Below are 27,074 nucleotides of genomic sequence, written 5' to 3' on the forward strand. Positions count from 1 at the left end.
GTTGTTCGAGCTTGGTCGAACTTAGCCTTTCGTTAAGTCATGGCCGATGGCCAATAGGTGTTGTTCGAGCTTGGTCAAACTTATCCTTTCATTAAGTTTTGGCCGAGGGCCGCTAGGTGTTGTTCGAGCTTGGTTGAACTTATCCTTTTGTTAAGTTGTGGCCAAGAGCCGGTAGGTGTTTTTCGAGCTTGGTCGAACTTAACCTTTCGCTAAGTTGTGGCCAAGGGTCGGTAGGTGTTGTTCGAGCTTGGTCGAACTTAACCTTTCGTTAAGTTGTGGTCAAGAGTCGGTAGGTGTTGTTTGAGCTTGGTCAAACTTAACCTTTCGTTAGAGTAGTTTCGATAAATGAGAATTTCTATTACTTTGACGTTGTTGCTCTGATTACATTATTTTGTCCTTGGGAAATTTTTGGAGAAAGTTACAAGTTTGGGTGTTGGCTGGCGTTCCAGTCCCAGTATATCCGGTCCCTTCATTGTTCGACTTGGAGAATCTTGAGGGTCCGGGCAATGAAAAAAATCAGTTTGTTCTCGTACACTCCAACTTGAAGTTTCCCACTCGTCGCCTCGTTAAAAACCTCCTTGAGAAAACCCTATTGGGGAAAAACTCAAGTGAGGGAAAAAAGAGTACGACTTGGGGGGCATTTCTTGCTAGAAGTTGAAGTATTTGAGGTGACTAATATTCCAATTGTCTGGTAGTTGTTTTTTGTCCATTGTCTCTAGTTGGAATGAATCCTTGTTTTCTTTGCCTATAATTTGTATGGCCCGTCCCAGTTTTTTCTCAATTTGCCTTTTTGTGGATCCCTATTTGCTTGGGTTTTGTCTTTGAGTACGTAGTCCTCGATCTTGAGCGGTCAGACCTTTGCCTTTTAGTTGTAGTAACATTCCGCCTAGTGTTTTTGGGTGACCATCCTTATGTATACCATATCTCTTTGCTCGTCGACCTCATCGAGCTCTTGTCTCCTACTCTCATTGTTGTTGGTGTCTTTTTCATGGGAGTACCTCAAGCTGGGTTCTCCAACCTCGAAACTGCTTCTGTTCCGTAGACTAGGGAATAGGGCGTCTCTCATGTGCTCGTCTTCGGGATGGTTCTGTTCGCCTATAATACTTCCGGGAGTATTTTCGACCACGGTCCCTTGGCTATTCGAGCTTCTTTTCATGATGTTCAGTATGGACGTATTGGAGGATTCCGCTTGCCCGTTCCTGGCTGGGTGATAGGGAGTTGAAAGTATCCTCTTAGTGTGGAATTTTTCGAAGAATTTGGTGGTTTTTCTTCCTATGAATTGGGGTCCGTTGTTGGAGCTTATCTATTTAGGTAGGCCGAATCGGCAAATAATGTTTCTCAATATGAAAGTGATTACCTCTTGCTCATTGATTTGGGAAATGCCCCTACGTCCACCTATTTAAAGAAATAGTTAGCTAAAGCTAAAAGAAGTCGTACGTTACCTCGCCCTGGTGGCAGTGGACCCACAATGTCCATTCCCCACTTAATAAATGGCCATGGAGAGGGGGCTGAATGAAGGTGTTTGCCTGCTTAGTGAATTATCGGTGCGTATTTCTAACATTGCTCGCATTTTTCACGAACTCTGAGGCGTCTTTCTTCGTGGTGGGCCAGTAGTACCCGGCTCGTATGAGACCTCTAACAAGTGCTCGAACACTGAAATAAGCATCGCAACGGCCTTCATGGATTTCATCGAGAGTGCACTAGGTTTGATTCGGACCTAAATACTTTGCCAAAGCGCCACCATATGTTCTCTTGTATAAGTCGTTATGAAGGAGGCTGTATCTGGCCGCTTGCATTTAATTTTTTAGCCTCCTTTTGTCATTTGGGAGGGTGCCATCATGCAAATACGTAATAATACAATTGCGCCAGCCCCAAGTTAAACTTAAAGATTTTACCTCGATTTGGTCTAGTGACGAGTTGATGAGCTGGACTATGCTTTTATTCCTGGTCGTGATGCTTTTGGTGGTGGCGGACAACATGTCGAGGCCATCTGCTTCGATGTTCTGAGTTCGTGGGATCTGGTCGAGCTGGAATTCATCAAAATTGGGCAACAACTTACAAATCTCGACTTGATACTTTTGCAACCTTTGTTCTTTGATTTGGAAAGTCCATGTAACCTTGTTGTCTACGAGCTAAGAATCACAGCGGAGTCTCAGTGGCTTCACCCTATATTTGAGTGCTAGCCTCAACCCTGCAATCACGGCCTCATACTCAACCTCGTTGTTAGTCATATCGGGGCATCTTAAGGACTGGCGAATTACTTTGTCGGTAGGGACCTCGAGTACGAGTCCCAGTCTAGATCCAGAAGCATCGGATGCACCATCGGTGTACAGGAACCAGAAGTCTTGTGTTTGAAAAGAAGCTTGAGCATCTTCCTTCTCAGCCTCGGGCATTACTTTTGCGCTAAAGTCTGCGACGAAGTCAGCGGCGCTTGTGACTTTATTGTTGTTCAAGGCTGATATGTGATGTCGTGATCACTTAGCTCGATGGCCCATTTGGCCAGACTCCCTAGCTAATAGCTCGGGTTTATGTAAAATGCTTCTTAGGGGAAAAATGGTGACGATCGAGATAGGGTGGCACTGGAAATAGGGTCTAAGCTTTCGTGAAGCTACGACCAAGTCCAGGGAAAATTTCTCGAGGTATGGGTACCTCATCTCGGCATCGACAAACATTTTACTGATTTAATAAATAGGAGATTCCATACCTTTGTTTTCTTAAACTAGGACCATACTTACTGCTACATCGTAGATGATGAGGTAGACGAGGAGGTGTTCCCCAGGTTCAGGCTTTGAGAGTAAAGGTGTCGATGACAAATACACCTTTAGCTCTCGCAGTGCTAGCACGCATTTGGGCGTCCACTCGAGGTCATTTTTCTTTTTGAGTACGCCAAAAAACCCGTGACATCTATTAGACGACCACGAGATAAATCTTGATAAAATGGCAATTCGACCAATTAGTCTTTGAATTTGCTTCTTAGTAGCCAATTGCTTGGGTATCTCATCGATAGCCTTGATTTGGTCTGGATTGACTTCAATTCCTTGCTGCGATACTAAGAAGCCAAAAAAATGTCTCGAGGCTACGCAAACACGTATTTCTCGAGGTTTAGTTTTATCCTGTACTGCCTTAGTATGTCAAAAGCTTCTTTCAAGTGGTCGATGTGTTCTTCTATCCTCACGGATTTGACCAACATGTCGTTGTTATATACCTTCATGGTTTTGCCTAGTTGGTCTATGAACATTTTTGTGACCAACCTCTGATAGGTGGCTTATACCTTCTTCAATCCAAATGGCATGACCCTATAACAATATGTTCCCCTGTGGGTGATGAATGTGGTCTTTTCTTGGTCTTCTTCCTCCATGAGTATCAGGTTATAACCCGAATATGCATCCAAGAAACTTAGTAGCTCGTGCCTCGCCGTTGCGTCAATGAGTTGGTCGATATGTGGCAACGAGAATGAATTTTTTGGGCATGCTTTGTTTAGGTTTGTGAAGTCCACACACATCCTCCATTTCCCATTTCCTTTTTGACCATCACCACGTTGGCTATCCATTTGGGGTACTTCGATTCCCTGATGAAGCTGTTTGCTAATAGCTTCTCTACTTCCTCGTGGACGGCATCATTGGTGGTGGGGTTGAACTTTCGTCGGACCTGCCTCACCGGGGGATAGAAGGGGTCGACGTTCAATTTGTGTGTGGTGATCTCTTTGGAGATGCCCGGCATATCTGCATGGCTAAAAGCAAACAAATCTGCGTTAGTTATTAAGAATTGACTAAATTTACCTGGCTCTCGGAGTTTGCATCCGATGTAGGCCTTTTTGCTGAGATCGATGTGGTCTAATTCAACGGGGTCGAGGCCTTCTACGGTTGACTCTATGGCTTCGACTATTTCGGAGTCCATAATAGCTTCCCTAGCCCCATCTTGTGGCGACCTCGACCCTGCTAATTGCTATGCTTCTTTTTCCTTCTCTTTCTTTTGTTGAGTTGTCGTATTGTCCATGGCAACTCGGTAACATTCTCGAGACGTGCGGTGTTTCCCTCGTATGATGAATATTTCCCAAGGTGTTGGGAATTTGATCACTTGGTATAAGCTGGAGGGGAAGACTCGCATAGGGTGTATCCATGGTTGTCCTGCTATGGCGTATTACGCGGTGGCGTGGTCCATGATGTGGAACATTATCTCTAGAGTTACCCTACTGCCGAGGACGGGGAGTGTAATTTCTCCCGAAGTTTGTTCAACTGCATTGTTAAAACTGGTTAGTGGGATGCAGCGCAGCACTATCTTATCCTCAAGTATCATTTGGGCGAGGACTCGAGGGTGGATGATGCACACTCCACTTCTATCATCTACCAAGTTTCTTTTAACATGGGTATCTAAAATTCGTAAAGTAATGACAAGGGCATCATTGTGAGGGAAAGTCAAACCATCAGCATCTGACTCGTCGAAGATGATACGCTCTTCGAGTCTGTCATACTGTTCGTGGGTAATTAATCTTTTGAGCTTGTGGGTGGCGGTGAATTTAATGCCGTTTATGGTGGCATCTTCGCAACCACTAATAATCATATTGATGGTACAAGCTAGCGAATGTGGTTTTGGCAGGCCCTGACGTTCGCGTCCCATTGCTAAGGTGTTTCTGCCTTTGTCACTGAGCATTTCTTTGAGGTGCCCTCGCTGTAGTAGGTTCACCACCTCTAGTCGTAGGGCGATGCAATCCTTCTTTTTTTCTCCGCATTCTTCATGGAATTCGTAGAGGGCGTCGAATTTCCTGGTGTTGGGGTCGGATCTCAACTTTGGCAGCCATTTTACCTTCGTTCCAAACTTCTCAAGGCCGTAGACCACTTCTGTAGGTGAAACAGAAAAATTGTGAGCAGATAACAAGGGAGGCATACCTCTATTGTTCCTGTGAATTCCTGATCTCGGCCTGGACGGGCTGTCTTCATTGCGAAAAAAGGGAGTGGGTGTCCAAACATAGGGTTGTTGTCGCTCTCTGTTTGGCCGCGAGACTGGATGATCTCTCCTCATATTATCTCCTCATTCTTTCCTAGGCTTGGATTGTACCGAGATGAGCCGATGAGTTGGTCCGTTGAGCTAGCCGTCATCTGCTCGAACCTCGGCACAATAGGAATTATGAATTTCATCCCACGTGGTTGGGGGATACTTCATTAACCGGGTAAGCAACTTTCTGGTTGCTCTTGAACCTTCTCTACTCAACCCATTCTGAAAGGCTGTGATATTTTATACGTCAATACCACACAAGAGGGGGGGTGATTTGTATGGTACCCAACTTTTCGCTTAAACTGCTTCTAGAAGGACCTGGTTCTTCTATGTGTTCCAACTACTACTGTTGCGGAATAATAAATACAGAAAATAAAGAACACACAGATTTTACGTGGAAAACACCCGACTCAAAAGGTGAAAAAACCACGACCTACTACTCAGTAGGATTTTCCCCAACACTTCACTAAATCACTGAGCCAAAACAGCATTTATAAAACTCTTTGTAAACCTAAGGATTACCTCTAATCCCATTGTAGCAACCAGCCTCTAACTGTTGCGACAACTTCAAGTTAACTCTAACTTGAATACTCAAAATACCTATTACAATTGCTTCTAGATAAAGCTGAAAGGTACAAAAAGCCTTGCTATTTTGCTCTCAATTCACGTTTAACTTCTGCGTTTTTGTGCAACACATGTAATGTGAGAACATCCTGCAATTTATAGAGTTAGTAGATGAAGAAATAACTAGAGTTTTGATGCAACTCTTCCTTGGTGGAAGAGTTCTAGTTGATTTCAACTTCTAACTCCTTCCCTATCTTGGATAGTGTTCTCTTTGATTAAGGAGTCCTTCTCCTTATCAATTATGCAACCTTGTCGATCAGGAGATATTAAATACACCAAGTTAAGCTTATCTCCTTCACGTGCAACCCACATGCTCGAATCTGCCCGTTTTTGTGCACCTGAGGGATGGACTTGGTTCATCCTGAGTTCCTTTGTCAGTCTTCAAAACTAATCTTTACTTGGGCCAACAAATTCCCCCTATTTGATGATGACAAACTCTATGCTTTTCATAAGCTTAGGCCCTATTTCAACTAAGCTCAACATCAACACAATGTTAGAAATATTTTTTCTTTCATTACTTATCATCAAGGACCAGGTACATTAGGTTATAAACATCATTGTTCAAAGTGTAAACATCACTTGTTTAAAGCACAACCCTTTTTCCCCCTTTTGGCATCATCAAAAAGCTGCATAAAAATGTGAGATAACCAGATTTTAAAACTTACTCATGGGCACTGAGGCTACTTCAAATGCAATCATGGATTAATCATCATAGATCAAGCTAAGAATTTTTAACCATCAAAGAAATATAAACAAACAGTTAGAGCAAACATAGTGAATTTCATTGATGACTGATAAGATTCTACCACAAAGCATAAGAAGAAATAAAAATACTGAAAACATGAGCAAAAGAAACAAAAAGTCCCGTACTGGGTCACTGGTTTATCTACATTAGGGTAGGAGTCTTAAGGCTTGGAAGAGGTAGGGCTGAGTTATTTGCTTGGAGAAGTTTCAGCATGTCTTGAAGAATTCCATCGTTCTTCTCCTTTTCCCTTGCAATTTCAGTTTTGAGAACATCTCTCTCAGATTCTACCTCAACCAATCGTGTCTTCAGCCTTGCTATCTCAATATCCTTTGCCTCACTCTCCTGTACAAGGACTCTGACTTTGCTATTGATAGGTGTCTTTTTAGATGAACCAGGTTCATTAAGAATGACATTGACTTCATAATCGCAAGCAAGCAGAGTATTAACCCCAAAATGATCCTTGTTTGTACTAACCTCCCACTTCTTCATAGGTACCTTAAAATGTGCAAGCACAGTTGTGAGAATGAAACCATAGGGAATGGCATGAGTTTTGGTGCCATTGATAACTCTATCAGTAGGTCCGCGAGGGTTTCCTGTTCAGATGGACAGGTTCATCTATATTTTTCCCAAGTTGAACCAACCCCTCAGCAGCTTCACCAGACCTACTTCCCCATGTTTTGCTCACACTCTCTTCTATTTCAGTAAATTCCTCTCCCCAAACAACCATTGCACCAGTTTTTTTTTGTTAGACCAACAGGAGTGGGTGAAGAATCAACCACTCTTGTACCCTTTCCCCTCACAGTACTCCTAGCACCCTTGCTATCCTTTTTGTTTCCCTTTTTATTTTTACCACCAACTTCTCCAGATTCTTTAGTCTCAACACCTGCTATAGATCCTACCAGCACAAATCTATTCTCCAAATTTGCAGCAACTTCAGAAATTGTCTCAGGAGTAACTTTAGAATCAGAAGATACCTGTTCAGTTTCGGAAGACCTACTTTATTCCCCCTTAGTAGCAAACTTAAATGAATCTTCAGATTTCTAGGATTCTTCTTCCCTACCTGCTTTCAATTGCTTGTTTATTTTCTTGATCTGCTCTCCTTCAGCGACAATCTTACGAGCCATCATCTTTACTCTACTTCTCTTAGAGATTGGTATTGTAGAAGGTGTGGAAGTGGTTTTCTGTGGTGGTGATGAAGGATTTTTCAGAAGTGTTCGACATATCTGGGCTAGGATATGGAAGAGAAGAGAATTATATTGTGTTTGGAAGATGAAAGAAGAATGAGAGTTTTTTGACGGCTTGAGAGAGATGAAGTAAGAAATACACTAAAGCTGATCAATATATAGAGGAATAATTGATGGGGTAGCTACAGCTTTTCAGACTCTTAGAAGTTTAATCAAACTGCAATTCAGTTTTGAAGAGACGTCGGAGTGTATCCCTAGAATCTAGGTACTTCCATTCGGTTGGGACTCTTTTGAACGGGACTAGTTCACTTGTAACTGATAAGTCCAAAAGGAGTTTGGTATTTGGTAGGACTCTGCTCATGATCCAAATATAGTTATTTCAAACTATGCAAGGTGTAGAAAACATACCGTGTTATCTTGATGAACTAGGTTCTTCACTGATAATTCTCTTGTGTGAGTCTAAATTTGCCAAAATAGAGAAAATATCATTAGAGATTAATGAGTCATTTTAACACATGGCACAAGAGTATACTATGTAAAGTATGAGACTGAGCAAGATTTAATCTACTTATACACAATTCATAGACTTTCTAACCAAATTTTTTTTTTAAAAATTTTTTTCTTCATTTGTTTTTCGTTTAACCTTGAACTGGTCCTTTTAGGTGATCTTAATCATCCCTAATTCCAACCTGTTCCTCTCAAAGTGATCTCTACTTAAGGCTTTTTTGAAGATGTCAGCAATTTGCTTGTTAGTAGCACAAAATTCCACAGTGGCCAAGCCTTTCTCATAGTTGTCCCTCAAAAAAACTGGTGCCTAACATCTATGTGCTTAGTTCTCTTATGATGAACCAGTTTCTTTGTCATACTAATAGCACTAGTGTTATCACAAAAAATAGGGATCCAACCACATCAATTCCAAAGTTCAATAATTATTGTTTGATCCACAACAATTGAGCACAACATGAAGCAGCAACAACATACTCCGCTTCAGCAGTAGATAAGGCCACTGAATTTTGCTTTTTGGTATCCCATGACACAAGACATGAACCAAGGAAGTGTGCCATACCTGAGTTGCTCTTCTTATCCACAAGGAAACCTGCATAATCAGCGTCAGCATATCCCACTAGGTTAAAATTATTACCTTTTGGATACCAAAGGCAAAGGTCAGTGGTGCCTTTCAAGTATCTCAATATTCTCTTGACAGCAGTCAAGTGCGACTTCCTTGGAATTGCTTGAAATCGAGCACAAAGACCTATACTGAAAACAATATCAAGTCTGCTAGCAGTAAGATACAAAGGAGAACCAATCATTCCCCTATACAACTTCTGATCAGCAGATGAACCAGGTTCATCTATATCCAATTTCGTGGATGTTGCAATAGGAGTGTCAATTTCTTTGGATGTTCCTTCCTGGTTTTGTTACTGAGGAATAGGTTGATGGATAGGTTCCCTCAAGGTTTGAGGATCAGTTCCCTTCTAGTCAGTTCCCCCTGTCATGTTGTCCTGGGTGGAAGGACCTGTTCCATCACCTGTTCCTTCCTGTGATGCATCTTTAGGCTGGACTGTGGTTTCACCACTTGAATTTCTTATCAGCCAAATCTCTTTATTATCTTGTTCCTGCCTCTCAGAAAGAATGTTAGTTTTAAAAAAAATAACATATACATTTTTTTTCTACACACATAGTTCTTTTATTGTATATCTTATAAGCTTTACTATGTGAAGAATATCCCAAGAATACTCCCTCATCACTTTTGGGATAATACTTACCTAGGGAGTCTTTGCCATTAGTTGCACAAAGCACTTGCATCTAAATGCCCTAAGATGGAATATATTTAGCTTTCTCCCTTTAAATGACTCATAGGGAATCTTCTTAACAAGAGGTCTAGTCATGCAACTATTTATGATGTAGCATGCAAAATTCAGCAAACTTAGCATTTTCAAATTTAGTTCCATGATCAGACCTAATTGATGCAAGTTGATTACCTAGTTGTTGCTGAGTTTTTCTAACAAAAGAAGTAAACATGTCAAATGCTTCATCTTTAGATGTTAAAAACAATGTCCTAGTAAACCTAGAGTAATCATCAACAAGCACCATCACATGTCTTTTACCACCTCTGCTTAATATTCTCATTGGACCAAAGAGATCTATATGGACCAGTTCCATCGTTCTGGTGGTACTTACCACTTTCTTGCATTTAAAAGAGGATCTTACCTGCTTCCCCCTTGCACAAGCCTCACAAACTTTGTCTTCCTTGAACTTGATGTTAGGCAGCCCTATCACCAGGTCCTTGGAGACTAATTTGTTGAGTTGACTCAGACTTGCATGTCCAAGTCTCTTGTGCCAAAGGAGGGGATCATTGTCCAAGACACTTAAGCAAGTTAGTTCATTTTCTGAGAGAGTAGACAAATCTACAATGTAAATATTGTTAACTCTTTTTCCCTGCAAAACAATCTTGTCAATTGTAAGATTAATCACAAAATATTTGGTAGTGGTGAATGCTATCAAGTTACCTTTATCACATAATTGTGATACACTGATTAGACTGTACTTTAGGCCATCTATCAAGTAGACATTCTCAATAGAATGAGAATCAGTCTTACCTACCTTTCCAACCCCAATTATCTCACCTTTCTTCCCATTTCCAAAGGAGACATTACCTCCTTTGAGGTCCTCAAGTGAAAGGAACTGGTTCTTGCTTCCTGTCATATGCTTTGAACAGCCACTATCCATGTACCATATTTGGCTGCTCCCTTTCACTTGGACCCGCAAAAGGAAATCAGGGGTTAGTCTTAGGAACCCAAATTAGTTTGGGTCCCTTTCTATAGGCAAAAGGGTGAATCAGATTCTTTTTAGCCCAACTTGGCAGCCTATTTTTCCCTTGAACAAATTCTTTATTCTTTTGACTAGCCTTTTCTTTTGCAATACATTCACTTTTATGGTGACCAGTTTTACCACAGTGTGTGCAAATATTGTTCTCAGGAAGTGTGAGGTACTTGCTTTTGGGATCCCACTTAGGTGCAGGGGTCCCGTAGCCAAGTCCTCTCTTATTGCTACTATGGTGTTCATGTAGCCATGAAAGTGCATCGGAGGACCTATTCCATTTACAGGTTCTATCTAGCTCGTGCTTAACCTTGTTTAGATCCTCCTTAAGGACTCTTATCTGCTCATCTCTTTTGTACAACTCATCTTTCATTTTTCCTACATTTTCTTCTAAAGTGAGTTGTGTGTGATCAGATTTCTTTTTACCAGTTCCTAATTTCAATTTTAGATTTTCAGATTTAAGCTCTAGGACTGTGGTGTCAAGTTCATGAACCTAGTTCTTCAACTCAGCATTTTTACTTTCACTTTCACTAGCCCTAAGTTCCATATTTTTGCACTTAGCTTTCAAAATCACACACTCCTTAGACAGCTGCTTGTTTTCATTGTTTAGATCCTCAGATTCATCAATGAAATCCAGGAGTAACTCAGATAGCCTTTCTTTAGACAAAAATTTAATCTTGTCTTTGAGATGAATTATACTTACCTCAGATTCCTCATCGGATTCTCCAATTGCCATAAGTGTTTGTTCATCTCCATCTTCATCCTCTGAGTCCTCATCTGAGCTTTCTCCCCAGGCAGCAACCATAGCCTTTGTTGATCCTTTGTTCTTCTTGGGTTGAACTTGTTCCTTCGTTCAGCTCTTTCCTTCTTCCATTCAATTTCCCATTGAGGGCAATTTTTGATGTGGTGATCAGTCTTCCCACACTTGTAACACCCCTCATTGGTTTGTTTTTCAGGAACCCTTGGTTTGTTGTAGCTTCCACTTCTTGAAGGACACATTTCCTCTCATTAGTACTTCTTGAAATCCTTTGTGATCATGGTCATTTCATCCTCCTCTAGATCAGCACCTTCAGTGAATCTGAATGCTATGCTCCTTTCCTTCTTGGGTGCATCCATCTTCATGGTTTGCCTTCTAAGTTCATAGGCAGTGAGATTTTCAATTAGCTCATCCAACTTAAGAGTGGCAATGTTCTTTGATTCCTGAATAGCTGTGATTTTGCTTTCCCAAGAGATTGGCACTACCCTTGTCAAAATCTTCTCAACTTTGTCTTCTTCAAGAATAACCCTTCCAAGAGACTTAAGTTCATTTGTCAGTGTGGTGAACCTTGTATACATCTCTTGGATGGTTTCCCCTTCCTTCATGGTGAAATTCTCATATTGAGAATACAGCAGTGTTCCTCTGGACCTCTTCACTTGAGGTGTTCCTTCATGAGCCACTTGCAAAGTGTCCCAGATTTCCTTAGCAGTGTTACAACTTTGAATTCTACTATACTCGTCTGGACCAAGTCCACACACAAGCCATTTCTTGTCCTTTGCATTCTTTTCCCACTTCCTCAAGTCCTCAGCATTGCAGTCAGCTCTTATTTTTGGCACATCTACTCCTTCAGCATTCTTCTTCATGGTAGCCAGGGGACCATCAGTGACAATGTCCCATAGATGATAGTCTTCTCCGATGATGTGATCTCTCATCCTGTTTTTCTACCAAGAGTAGTAGTGTCCATTAAAGAGTGAAGGCATATCAGTGGATTGCCCTTCCTAGTTTCCAAGTGGTGCGCTCATCTTGATCTGTTCCTAAGGTGTTAGCCTCTTTAAGGATAACCTGCTCTAATACCAATTGATGTTTTATACGTCAATACCACACAAGAGGGGGGGATGATTTGTGTGGTACCCAATTTTTCGCTTAAACTGCTTCCAGAAGGACCTGGTTCTTCTATGTGTTCCAACTACTACTGTTGCGGAATAATAAACACAAAAAATAAAGAACACAGAGATTTTACGTGGAAAACACCGGCTCAAAAGGTGAAAAAACCACGACCTACTACTCAATAGGATTTTACCTAACACTTCACTAAACACTGAGCCAAAACAGCATTTACAAAACTCTTTGTAAACCTAAGGATTGCCTCTAATCCCGTTGTAGCAACCAGCCTCTAACTGTTGCGACAACTTCAAGTTAACTCTAACTTGAATACTCAAAATACCTATTACAATTGCTTCTAGATAAAGCTGAAAGGTACAATATGAAAACACCTACTACAATTGAACTAGAAATAAAGAAAGACACATAAAATTCTTTATGGAGCTAGTTCTTCAATCTGGTTCATGTAGCTTCAGGTTTGCACACTTGAATCACACACGAACTGCTTGCAAAAAGCCTTGCTATTTTGCTCTCAATTCACGTTTAACTTCTGCGTTTTTGTGCAACACATGTAATGTGAGAACATCCTGCAATTTATAGAGTTAGTAGATGAAGAAATAACTAGAGTTTTGATGCAACTCTTCCTTGGTGGAAGAGTTCTAGTTGATTTCAACTTCTAACTCCTTCCCTATCTTGGATAGTGTTCTCTTTGATTAAGGAGTCCTTTTCCTTATCAATTATGCAACCTTTTTGATCAGGAGATATTAAATACACCAAGTTAAGCTTATCTCCTTCACGTACAACCCACATGCTCGAATCTGCCCATTTTTGTGCACCTGAGGGATGGACCTGGTTCATCCTGAGTTCCTTTGTCAGTCTTCAAAACTAACCTTTACTTGGGCCAACAGGCTGCAATTGCCATCCCTTCGAAAACGTTTGGTAAGGTCATCCTTACCCTGTTGAACCGGGAAAGGAAGTCCCTTAGTCCCTCTCCTAGGGATTGTTTGGTGGCGAAGATGTCATTTACTCTGGTTTCAGCTTTTTTGGCTCCAGCATGCGCCGTCACGAACTTATCAGCCATCTCTTCGAACGTTTCTATGAAACGGGCTGGTAGTTGTGAGTACCATGTTAATGCCCCTCTAGTGAGGGTTTCGCCAAATACAAAATGGAGGACACTTACTCCTTGGTGAGGTCGTGTCCTTTCACAGTGGTGACGTAGTGAGTCGCATGGTCTTCGGGGTCGAATTTCCCATCGTATATTATGAGATTTGGGGGCATCTTGAAGGTCTTTGGTATGGCATGTGGAGCTGCCTCCTCGCTATATGGATATTCTATGAACCTATCGACGTCCTTTTTCGGTAGTAATTTGGGGGCGCCAGGTATCTTGTCTACTCGTTCCTGGTGCTCTTTCATTTGGTCTTTGAGTGCCTTATTTTAGCTTTGTATTTCATTCATTCTTTTTAGCACGGTGGTGAGGACGCTGTCGCCTGAACTGTCAGTAACATTGTGAATTTTACCTGAAGTTAGAGGCTCTGGTTGATCGCCCTGTTCGTCCTCTCGCGATACTCATGGACTCTTGTGGTTTCTATAGTCGTGCATGGAGCTTATTTGTTGAGCACGCTTACTAGGGTATCGGTTAGCCATGCTTCGAGGAGCTTTTTCATAGCAGGTGGCGTCCCTTCTCCCGTGGACGTGGAGGCGCCTTTCCCATTTGGTTTTGTTGTGCTGCAGAAAGGGGCAAGCGACCTCTCTCGCTTGCGGGAGACAATGGGCATCACTTCTTCGCCTTGTTTTTCATAGCCTTCATTAATGGTGTTGATGAGGTTAAGGGGAACGTTAAATGTTGCCCTAGTCTCGTTTCTTCGGTTACCAGTCATGGAAATTTTTGTACGCACAAAGAAGGTAGATAAACCTTGTGGTTTGTTAGATTAACAAGTCACGTGAGTTGTAGATCTAGTGGAAACTAAAAAATTGACTGAGGAAATTCCCCCAGACGGCGCCTAACTGTTTGACCCAAAATTTAGATCTAGATTTAAACAATTAGATTTTCTAATAATATAGGATTAATCTTAGCCGATATTAATATCCAAAAGATTATTTAACTAGTGTCATAGAAGAATGTCACAAAATCTGTAGAAATAACAGTGAATATATAACAACAAATACTATTCAATGGCCCAAATACAAAATGAATAGCATTGAATAACAATAAATGGTATATAATGACATTGATGTAAATAAATGCATGAGAGATAACCGGAAACGGATAAAATCGTGTGATATTTCTTCTGACAATGATAAATGATTGATGAGTCTTTGAATATTCGGATTCTCTTTGGATCGTGGGAGAAAAGGCAAGTAAAGATCTCAAGAAAAGGTGCCTTTAGTATATATGTAATAAAGAGAGAATCTACAAAATGTCAATATGTTATTCTTCTCAGTGAGTGTACAATCCCGTTCTACAACTACTTCTCTTTCTATTTATAAGGAGACATGAGCCACAAAAACCCAAATAGTATAGATTCTACGAAAATTCACTGAAATATTCTCTTTAAAGTCATTTCCCCAAAATTAGTTGTTACTGCTCCGTTAAGGAGAGTACTCGTCCTCGACCTCCAACTCTGCCCACTCCTCGACCTAGCCTTTGTCCTTTGTCAAGTCACTTCAACCACACATTTGTCTTATGTTGAAATTATACAGATGACACGTGGCAACCTTCGGAGGCTCTCTTATATCGACGTGGCTCAAATAAACCAAGGACAATGTTTGGCCTATACAGTTGTATCTATCCTATTGTTTAAAGATTCAATCCTTTATCTTCTCTTTCTACTTTAAATAATGTTATTTTCTAGTGCCTAATCCACCTGTGTCTTACGCTTGCAAATTAAGAGTACCCCAACTATTTGAGGGATGCTTATGAAGAGTTGCAGCCTGATCACATCCAAATGCACGCCTCTAAAGAGGTATGACACGATCTTTTACAATAATAAAACCCAACAAGGAGTCAGGATCGAATCCACATGGAGCTAAGATGGGAGTTAGTGGTATATATTCGGAATGAGTACGTGAAGTATCTAGATTGGACTTCCACAAATAGGTTATTGTTTCTACTTCTAAAATTATGCTAATGATTTCAAATCTAAAAGTATAAAACTAGAGATGATTGTTTTTGAGTGTTTTCCAAAGATATAAAAAGCCTAGGGTTGTGACCATGACCTAGATGCCTAATGGAATAAAAACTTTTATGCTCGTTTTATTGACTGGGGTGTATTATAGCTCAAAACACTACGTTGCCCACTCAATACCTCTCGGACAGAGAGTGGTTTTGCCCAATTTGGCTTTCTTAAGTCCAAATGGGTATCTACCAAAACGGTTGATAAGAGCTGAAGTCGGGTTGTTACTATCTCTAGGTTGAACCCTTTAATTGGCAAAATCAATCTCTCAATTGACCCAATTCCTTGTTAGCTAAGTTAACCTAGACTAGGTCCCTATTTCTCAAGAAGAAACTAAGTCAAATAGGCGTGAATCAATGTTTGCAACCATTAATTCTACAATTGAAGCATGAACCTAGCTAAATAACAAACACCCATTCATAAATAAACATAAAATTAATCACCCATAAGGTTTACACACTAGGGTTGGGTCACAACCCTAGTAAAAATCTAGATACTCATAGTGGGTGTAGAAGAAAACAAAGAAAAAAAGATGATAAACTCATATTGAAAGATTAAAATATAGAAATACAATGTTAAATCACCAAAATAAGCTAAAGTTGCCTAAAGAATCAAAGAGAAACGGCTACAACACTTTTAATATTCAGAACTTGACCTAATTTTGTGAACTCTTCTATTTATACTAAGCTGACAATTTCGGACAAAAATGCCCCTAGGGTTCTGCGGCCGGACAATTCTTGGCTGCGACCGCGAGGTATAATTTTTGTGGTTCGCAGATTTATCACTACGGCCGTAACTTGGTCTTCTGAGGTCCGCACCTGTACTTCTACGACCTCAAGGCACTTCTTCTGCGGTCGTACATTCTTATGCGATCCGCAATTCTGAGGGACATGGAACTTGGGAATTTGCAGACTCTCTGAACTTTGTTCCTAGCCCATCTCTTGGGGCTGCACAATTCATGTGTGGTCCGCAATATGCTCAAAATTCTTTCGGGCTTCCATTCATCATCTGCAGCCGCAGATGAAATTCTACGGTTCGGGCACTTTGTGAGCTTCTGTGCCTTTTATTGCCTAGAGTTTAGATACCTTTTTGAGTCGAATTCCATCTCGAGAGTCTAACTTTCAACATTCCTGAAATTTAGCATATTTCATCAATTTTGGGAACACAATTCAATGCTTTTAGACTAAAACAAAAGCTAAAAGGCGCTAATAAATAGTCAAAATCCCCACTTATCAATTCCCCTAAACTTAAGTGTTTGCTTTTCCTCAAGCAAATAAAATAGTTCCCACCTCCAAAAGTTAAGATACATTACAGCTAGCTACGGGTGAACCATTCACACCTCAGTTGGAACCAACAATTATCCACACCACTCATGCATTATTGACAAGGTAACAAGTTAAACATTTATGCACATATAACTCTAGTGTTACATTCGAGCATCAAGAGTTGACTTTACTCATCAAGGACTTTCGCTCTATCTTCTAGGTCATGGTGGATTCCAAACTCCTCCTCTACTCTCCATTTTCCAAGATCTCTAAAGAATTTAGCATTTAATTCCAAAATTTACAAAAGGTTCACTCATCTCTCTCAAGAGAATGTCACAATTACGGCTTCCGGTACCATAAGCTTTCCCCTCATGTAAATCACTACTAATGTAGCTCACTCAGCTCAAAATCAAGTAGGGCTTCTTTTGGGATGAAATGAAGGCTTCTGGATTGGGGATTGATATAATATGGATAAGTGGTTACACCTCCCTTAAGCACTCCATCTTTCAATTCTCGGCTCACACTTTGTCGATTCCTTGAGGCACTTTCTTTTCCTTGGGGGACTAGAGAGACTTAACATCACTCTTTCTTGATCATTACATTCATATTTCTCCATGTTTGGGGTCATCTATTTTCTTTGAATCCCTTTAAATCTTTCATTTATTCACTTTTTGCATTTTTCTTTTGTTCTTTTCTTTTCTTTGCCTTTCCTTCTAGTCATTTCTTTTCTCTTTTTGTGCCTCAATACCTTTTTTCAATTTCCTCGTCTCTCCCCCAAAGTTATGTTTTTCGCCAATTGTTTCATTCGAGTGTTAAGGAAAGATCGGGTGCTAAGAAAGGGTCACTATAGAAGGGGTAAAGGCTTGTAATAGGGTTTTCAAATGAGAAAGGCTAAGGGCTCGAAGGGATTGACTAGGGATGACATCATTGGTAGGAAATATAAAACTCAAACTGGTCAAGGAAGCCCTACAATCACTTCTCAAGTCAAGCAAAACTTACGATTTTGCCTTAAAACATATTCGGGCCAAGTTCTAGACCTTCCGCACAAGTACTCGGACTAGCCACAAAGCATTTCACCCCTCATGCAACTAGATTGTTAAAGAGGATAGAGTCAAGGGCCCACAACGACCACATTCAAGATTAAAGATCACTATGGTCCAATTACACCACTTGATGGTATCAAAGTCAACACAAGAGTCACAAACTCACTAACTAGAGCCATTTCCTTTTAAAAAATCTGTGTCTCTAACCATAAGCACGTAGTTAAATATGTTGTTGCCAAATGAAGCATGTTTGACTCTTCGAGATTGACTTAATTAGGTCTTTTTACTCATTATTACTAATATTATTACCTAAAAACAAAATGGACTCATTCCCTTAAAAAGGTTATCACGCCATCCATCGTTGGGACGAGTCACCCAGTTCACACACAAAACTACCTTTAGAAAGAACCGTGGTATTAAGAAACTAAAGGCTTATTATCTATTAAAACATGAAAAGAAGCTACAAAATCAAAAAGAAGCTACTAAATTAAACACTAACTAATAAGAAAACAAACATAAAGAAGCTACAAAATAAAAACTATTGAAAGTAGAATGAATGTACATAATGAGAGAAAGAGAAGATATATACATAATGAGAGAAGATAGAGAATATATACATCATGAGAGAGAGGAGAGAATATATACATAATGAGAAAGAAAAGAAGAAAATAGTATCAAGTTAAGTACATGCCAAATGTCTCAGAATCAAAATAAGATCAAATAAACTCCACCCCCTCCCCCGCCCCTATATAAATATAAGCATTGTCCTCAATGCTTTCAAAGTAAGAGTAAAAGAAGGAAAGAGTTAAGAAGACTCCCTATGGCGCCTTGGACATCTCTGTGTCCACAGCAGCGTCACCGCCCTCAGTCTCCACTAACTAGATCTCATTATCCTTGAGGTGAACACCGGGCGCACCACCTCGGCAGTGTCGGCAGCCAGGTCTGACTCCTCAGACTGGCCAGCTGGTGGCACTGGAGCTAATGGTGTTGTAAGGGTTGGATCCATCAGCATGTCAAATGGAAGACTCCAACTGCTGCAATCTTGGTCACCTCTCTCCGGAGCTTGTCATCTGACTTCTTAGAAGCCTGGGACTTTCTCATTTTCTTTACTTCCTTTCCTACCTCATCAATCACTGCTCCATGTTGTACCAGAGTGTTCATTATGGTGGTCTGGTTCTCCAAGAGCTTCTTCAATGTCTCTTCCACTGTGGGAGGAATCTGGGATGCCGGTATGGATGACTGCACTGCAATAGTACTGGATATGTCAGACAGCTTTGCAATGGCTGTCTGCATCCAGTTGTTGAGGCTCGCCAGTCTATGAGAGACTCGTAGTGCAGAAAGTGGAGTAGTAGGCATAGACACCGACTTCAAAGCCGAGGTGGAATTTGTGGTAGGAATAGCAGTGGGAACTGAAGATGGTGGTGGAGGCATCGATGCGGCACTGAGGAGGAAGGCTCGGCTGAAGTAGATGGACCCTCAACTATCTCAGCAACTACCACAACTAGCTCGTCAGACTGGCCCGCAGTGGTGGGCCTTCTTCAATGGGTTCGTAGTGTCCATCAGAGAGTACCATGAGAACAGCTTCTTCGGCCGCACCTTCGCATCATAATCCCTACCCCCGTATTCGTGATATTTTCAGTGATAGTGTTGGGATACGGATAAGATGATTCAGATTGCCTCTCAATCACAGAACTACTGGCCGACATCACTGCACCCATATTGATCGGGTACCCGGCCATGACAGAAGCGACAAGAACTGCCCGCGAGATAGGAAAATAGGTCTCTAGCACGGGTCTAGTCTACTGCAGACAAAGGTCTACCACCCCTTCGCCTCAAAGTTCAGGGTGTTCCACTAAATAGGAACCCCTACTATGATCTATGGTGGTGGTGGCCCAGGAACTGCTAGTATCTAAGGACGGGCTGCCTCCCTGAGTGCACACTTCTCCAAGTACTGTGTGGGCTCTACATCATCAAACCCCATGTTGTTCCAAGTAAAGGTGAAGTTTTGAAGACTGACAAAGGAACTCATACATGGACCAGGTCCATCTTGTGAAGCACAGTTATGATCAACTCAAACATGTGAGATGCACGTGAAGGAGATAAATCTAACTTATCAGAAGTAATATCTCCTGATCATGATCGAAAAGGTTGCATATTGGATAAGGAGAAAGACTCCTTACTCAAAGAGAACACGGGTTAGGAAAAGGATAGAGTTAGAGTATGAGATCAAATAGAACTCTTCCACCATGGAAGAGTAGCATCAGTATTCTAGTCAATCTCTTTTTACTAACTCCATAAATATGAGTGTTGTTCTCTTTTACAGGTAATGCACATAAGCAGAAGTTAAACGTGAATTGAGAGCAAAATAGCAAGGCAATTTTGCAAGCAATTTATGTGTGATTCAAGTGTGCAAACCTGAAGCTATTGAATTAGATAGAAGAACCAGTTCCAAGTGTCTATCTTTTATTCTAGTTCAATTATAGTAGGTGATTTTACATTGTACCTTTTAGCTTATTTAGAAGCAATTGTATTAGGTACTTAGAGTTTTAAAGTTAGAGTTAACTTGAAGTTGTCGCAACAGTTGAGGTTGTGTGCCACAACGGGATTAGAGTTAATCCTAGGTTTACAAAAGAGTTTTTTGTAAATACAGTTTTTGGCTCAGTGATTTTAGTGGATAGTTTGGGAAAATCCTACTGGAAGGTAGGTCGTGGTTTTTTCACCTTGTGAGCCAGGGGTTTTCCACGTAAAATCTCTGTGTTCTTTATATTCCTGTATTTATTATTCCGCAACAGTAGTCGTTGGAACACATAGAAGAACCAGGTCCTTCTATAATCAAGTTAAGCGAAAATTGGGTACCACACAAATCACCCCCCTCCCCCCACCCTTGTGTGGTATTGGAGTATAAAACATCACCCCAAGTAGGTGTTCAAGTATGCTGGTCAAAATGCACCTTGAGGTTCCTCAATTTTGTAACCTTTGTCCTTTCTTGATGTGCGCCACATTGGCGTAGAATTCCCGGACAATATACTCCTTTGAATCTACCACATTCTGGATGAACCAAATCCACCCTTTTCGCTTTCTAAACTGTCTCAAGGCTGTAGGGTTGTACTTTTATAAGTCCTTCATATTGAAATGACACTCAAGAGTGAGCGGCCTCACTGGCCACCAGTCTCGGAAGCTAGAGAAAGCAGCCAAACTAACGAATCGGTCTTCCCATAACTCTTCCTTCTTCGACCTTGCAAGGCAGGCAGCTCTAGCATCTTCCCCTCGACCATCATCGAGGATGTCATCAATAGTAGTATCTGGTGCCTCAGGGACAGGTGTAGAGGAGGGGTCGGAAGCTTGATTAGCACTTTTCGAACCCTTAGAAGCGTTTTAAGATGTGGACGACTCATCCCTGAGTTGATACCGTCCTGGTGGCTTTGATTGGACAGTCAATTGCTCTTAAACCGAGTTGCCCTACAAATCTTCCCTAGATGGGATATAAGAATTGGATTCGGAGGGCTCTACATGTCTCCTCGGCCGGTTGTAGCTTTCTTTGTGATTATCCTATGTAAGGCAAGGGGTAGAGAACTCTTGCCTCGACCCCTAGAAGGTTCTCCCCTCCCCTCGTATCACCTCTGCCTTGAGATCTAACCATTGTCTGTACCAAGCAAAAGCAGTTGTCAGTTGTAAAATTCAAGCGTAAACATACAAAAACACACCAGAGACACAGTAAGCACACAGTTTAGAACATGATTGCAGGGTAGGGATTGTGGTCCGCACAATTCTTATTGCAGTCGCCGAAAGGGCATTGCGGCCGCAGAATAGGATTACGGTCTGAACGATTCTCATTACGGCCACAACTCTGACACCACCAAAATGCTAACTCTCTAATAATAGAGAATTGGTTGTTTTGCGGCTGCAACAAGTTCTCTACAGGCTGTACATTTTCTAATGCGGCCACACATGTGAGTTATCAAATTGAGAACTCTCTGATAACAGAGAAAGAAATGTCCTACGGTCGCAATGGGTTTTCTGTGTTCTGCACATTTTTCATTGCGGCCGCAGAATCATGCGTTACTAAACTTACCTAGAATCAACTTCTGCGGACCGCACAATTTCTTGTGCAGCCGCAGATTTCAAAATAATAGCGATCAGAGTTCTAGGGTTTGTAATTTTTGCACAAATTTGACATGGTAGCAGTGTATAATCATGAAAACCTATTTACCCATTTCCCCTATGCAGGTACCAGTTGACCCACTAAGTTTTAACCCTACATGGTTGTGTAATTAAATTCTACTGACAAATGGCCTAACTCTAACTAACAAGTTGTAAATTAAACTAAAAATTGAAAAATTCTACAAGTAATTGAGGCATACCAAATATGAAGTAGTGCAAATGAGTGATCACAGATGTTGAGTATGTATGACAGATGATTATTCAGATGATTTGAAATTTTTAGACTTTTGAATGTTCAGAGAGGTAAAAAGTATAACAGTAGCCTCAGGTATTCTATGTATACTTGCCGATGTCTTCCTAAGGAAAGGGAAGTGAGTGCGGCCGCAGAATTCCTATTGCAGTCCGCACTCTGTTACCTGAGGGCTCAGAAGCCCTTTTGTTGTGCGGTCCGCAGAATTTGCTGTGCGGCCGCAAAAGTTGGTGCGGACAGCAGATTTTGGCTTGCGGCCGTAGATTGACCTTTTCTTTGACAAACAACCTGTAGAGAGTTGTCATTTACCCCCATCAATTTGTGAAGTCGCAGAGGACATTTTGCTGCAGCAACCATATTTGTACGGTCCGCACAATACAATTGCGATCCGCAATTCTTTCAACACTTAGACAAATTTTCTGGACACATTTCCTGTAAGGCACACTCAACCCTGCACACACTTCAAATCCAGTTAGCACAAAAATAACACCTAACTACAAAAGAAGAAAAGAAAAGAAAATGAAGATTGGGTTGTCTCCCAAGAAGCGCTTGATTTAACGACGCGGCACGATGCAGATTATCATCACTTGAAATGAATCACCGCCACTACGTGGACATCGCCAACTTTTCCCAAATAGTGCTTCACTCGATGACCATTGACTCGGAATACCTCATCATTTTTATTCTTCAAGTCTAATTCACCAAAGGGTGTCACACCCACAACTTCAAACGGGCCACTCTATTTAGACTTTAACTTCCTGGGAAACATCCTCAACCGTGAGTTGAACAACAAACACAAGATCACCCTCTTTGAACTCTTTGTTCCAAATGTACTTGTCATGAAGATATTTCATATTCTCTTTGTATAAGGGCGAACTTGTGTATGCATGGTACCGGAACTCATCCAACTCATTCATATGTGCCACCCTTAAGTTAGCGGCGACATCCCACTAAAGATTAACCTCTTTAGAGCCCACATGGCTTTGTGCTCAAGTTCTACCAGAAAATGACAAGCTTTTCCGAACACCAACCGATGTGGAGACATTCCGATAGGTGTTTTGTAAGTCGTCCTATAAGCCCATAAAGCATCATCAAGTTTCTTGGACCAATCCGTCCGGTTAGTATTCACTATTTTGGACAAAATACTCTTTATCTCCCGGTTGGAGACTTCCACTTGACCGCTTGCTTGTGGATGATAGGGAGTTGTGACTTTATGAGTGACACCATACTTGGTTAGTAAGGTGTCGAAAGCTTTGTTGCAAAAATGTGACCCCCCCCCCCATCGCTTATGATAGCCCCTGGAGTACCAAACCTTGTGAAAATATTCTTCTTTAAGAACGCCACCACACTCCTCGCCTCATTGTTGGGTAGAGCAACGGCCTCAACCCATTTGGATGCATAATCAACCGCGACCAAGATGTAGGTGTTTCCACAAGAACTCACAAAGGACCCATGAAGCCAATACCCCACACATCAAAATACCAATTTCCAAAATGGTGGTGAGGGGAATTTCATTTTTCTTTGAGTTTTTACCGGCCCTTTGACATTCATCACATCGTTTCACTAGATCACTTGCTTCTTTGTAAAGCGTGGGCCAATAGAAATTGCAACTTAACACTTTGGCCGCCGTTTTTGCTCCACCATGGTGACCACCATATGGCGAAGAATGACAAGCCCCAAGAATTTATTGCTCCTCCTCCGGTACACATCTTCTAGTCACCCCATCCGTATAAATCCAGAAAAGGTACGGTTCATCCCAATAATAGTCTTGACAATCCCGTTTGAGCTTCTTCCTTTGGTTTGAAAAGAACTCGTCCGGGATGATACCACTCACAAGGAAATTTGCTAGATCCGCGAACCATGGAACCTAATAGCCAAGAGTTGCTCGTCGGGGAAGGAGTCATTGATTTCAAGGCCATCATGCGGCCTACCCTCCTCCTTCAAACGAGACAAGTGGTCCGCCACTTAGTTTTCACTACCTTTCCGATCTTGGATGTCAATATCAAACTCTTGCAACAAAAGCACCCATCTCATCAACCGGGCTTTGGAATCTTTCTTGCTCAAAAGATAATGAAGTGTCGCATGATCCGTGTGGATAATCACTTTTGCACCCATCAAGTACGGGCGGAACTTCTCAATAGCAAACACGATGGCAAGGGGCTCTTTCTCCCTAACGGTATAGTTGACTTGGGAACTATTCATGGTCTTACTAGCACAGTAGACCAGATGAAAAATCTTGTTGATGCGTTTCCCCAAATAGCCCCCATCGCTACATCATTTGCATTTCACATGAACTCGAATGGAACACTCCAATTTGGAATGGTGATAATGGGAGTAGTAGTAAATTTGAACTTTAACAATCCAAAGGCTCTCATGCAATCATCATTGAAGTGGAACTTAGCATCTTTCTCCAAAAGCTTGCACAACGGGTTTACCTTTTTAGAGAAATCCTTGGTGAAAACATCGGTAAACCCCACGTGGCCTAAGAAACTCTGCACGCTCTTTACCAAAGTTGGAGGTGGAAGTTTAGAAATCACCTCAATCTTTACCTTGTCGACTTCAATTCCATTATTTGAGATCTTGTGGCCAAGGACAATGACTTCCTCGACCATGAAATGACATTTCTCCCAATTTAGCACCAAATTGTTTCTTCACATCTTGCCAACACTTTATCTAAGTTTGCAAAGCAATCATCAAAGGAATTCCCGATCACCGAGAAGTCATCCATGAAGACTTCAAGTTAATCCTCCACCATGTCCGTAAAGATCACCATCATAGACCTTTGAAAAGTCGTCGGTGCATTACACAAACCAAATGGCATCCGCTTGAAGGAGAAAGTATCATAAGGACATGTAAAGGTTGTTTTCTCTTGATCTTCCGGAGCAATAAGAATTTGGTTGTAGCCGGGATACCCATCAAGGAAACAATAGAAAGCACAACCGGCCAATCTATCAAGCATTTGATCTAGGAAGGGAAGTGGAAAATGATCCTTCCTTGTGACGATAGTCCATACACACTTTACACCCAGACACCATTATTGTAGGAATAAACTCATTCTTATCTTTAGTGACCATCGTCATGCCCCCTTTTGTTGGGACACATTGAGCCGGAAAAGTTTACGAACTATCAGAAATGGGTAGACAACCCCGACATCCAACCACTTGATGATATCCTTTTTGACAACCTCTTGCATGGCCTCATTGATTCCCCTTTGATGTTCAATAGATGGTTTGGCACCTTCCTCCAAGTTAATCTTGTGTATGAACAAAAGGAAAGAATAATCGGTAAATAGCTTTCTTCCTGTTTTGTAGCACCGCCAATGTAGAATCTACCTGCACGCTAGTCAAACAAGAGGAAAGAATAACCGGTAAAGTAGAAGAAGGGCCAAGAAATTCATACCGAAGATGTGGAGCAATGGCTTCAACTCCGAGATAGGAGGCTCTTCAATTAAAGGCTTTGTAGGATGAGTTGTCCTATTTTCAAGATCCAAGGACAATTTGCGGGGCTCATATGTGTACGACCCCATTCTTTGTAAAGAGTTCACACATTCCACGAAGCCATCCATCTCGTCATCATCAAAGTTGAGCAAGACAGCCTCCAACATATCACCAACATTTATCACAACACTTGTTTAATCTACTATCACATCAGTCACCAAGTCCATGAAAGAGCACACCTCATTGCTATTAGGTTGCCTCATGGACTTGCACACATGGAAAACCACTTTTTCATCACCAACTCGGAAAGTAAGTTCTTTGGCTTCAACATCACAAAGAGCCTTCCCCGTAGAAAAGAAAGGTCTAACAAGAATAACTAGTACCTCATAATCAACCTCACAATAAAGAATGACAAAATCCGTGGGGAGAATGAATTTATCAACACGAACCAAAACATCCTCAATCACTCCCAAAGGTCTCTTCATAGTATGATCGACCATTTGCAATCTCATATAGGTGGGCCTTGGTTCCCCAATTCCCAATGTCTTGAAAACCGAATAGGGCATCAAATTTATACTTGCCCAAGATCACAAAGAGCTTTTGCAAACTCGAAACTTCCAATTGTACAAGGAATTGTGAAAGCACCGAGATCCTCCAACTTGGGAGCCACTGAATGCACAATTGCACTCACTTGATGAGTCATTTTGATAGTTTCAAAATTCATTGACCGCTTCTTTGTCACAAGATCCTTCATGAACTTTGCATAGACGGGCATTTGCTCTAAGTCATCAACTAATGGCACATTAATTGAGAGAGTCTTCGTCATTTGGATAAACTTCTTGAATTGGTTTTCACCATTTTGCTTTGCAAGTCTTTGAGGGTATAGAGGTGGAGGCTTAGGCAATGGTGCCTTGGCCTTTTGCACTACCGGTTCCGACATGTCAATAATGTGATCCCTAGACGGGTTCACCTCCTCTTGAGTCTCTTCCACATTATCATTAATATCAATCCGAACCTCATCATTGGATTGCTCAACATTGTTCGGGATCTCCTCTTCTTGAACTACTTGCTCTTCATCCACAAGTTGCCTTTGGCTTGAGGTGGGTGCATTCCCACCTTTTCCACTCCTTGTAGTAATGGTAATGGCATGTCCCGTGTTGTTCCCATCCTTAGGGTTCACCACCGTGTTACTTGGTAGTGCCCCCTTAGGATGAGTATTTAGAGCTTGAGATATTTTCCCCATTTGAACTTCCAAGTTACGGATTGATGTATTGTGAGAGGAAAGTTGGGTATCGAAATCGGCATTCTTCTCCATCATTTGCTTGAACATATTCTCAATATGCCCCATTTCATTGTTGAAAGAACTTGGACCATGGGAAGGATAAGAAGGCGGGTTGGTCGGTTGTCGACACATCAGGGGCCTTTGAAAACCCGACCCCTGGTTGTCTTGATTATTGTTCCATCCCCCTTGATTGTTACCTCCCCAATATCCTTGATTTTTTTCACTCCAAATACCTTGGTT

The 27,074-nt window shown here is 41.4% G+C and overlaps 1 protein-coding gene across 1 annotated transcript; it reads right to left on the reverse strand.

Annotated features, from left to right (window-relative positions):
* Positions 4,141-5,019, reverse strand: LOC109219657. Its single transcript, XM_019384133.1, has one exon. It carries the CDS (start codon positions 5,017-5,019, stop codon positions 4,141-4,143), a length of 879 nt encoding a protein of 292 aa, XP_019239678.1.

Source organism: Nicotiana attenuata, chromosome 2, assembly GCF_001879085.1.
Source record: "Nicotiana attenuata strain UT chromosome 2, NIATTr2, whole genome shotgun sequence".
Lineage (NCBI taxonomy): Eukaryota > Viridiplantae > Streptophyta > Magnoliopsida > Solanales > Solanaceae > Nicotiana > Nicotiana attenuata.

Coding starts and splice junctions, on each gene's coding strand:
- LOC109219657 (XM_019384133.1), bottom strand. CDS start 5,019: ATGAGGAGAGATCATCCAGTCTCGCGGCCAAACAGAGAGCGACAACAA.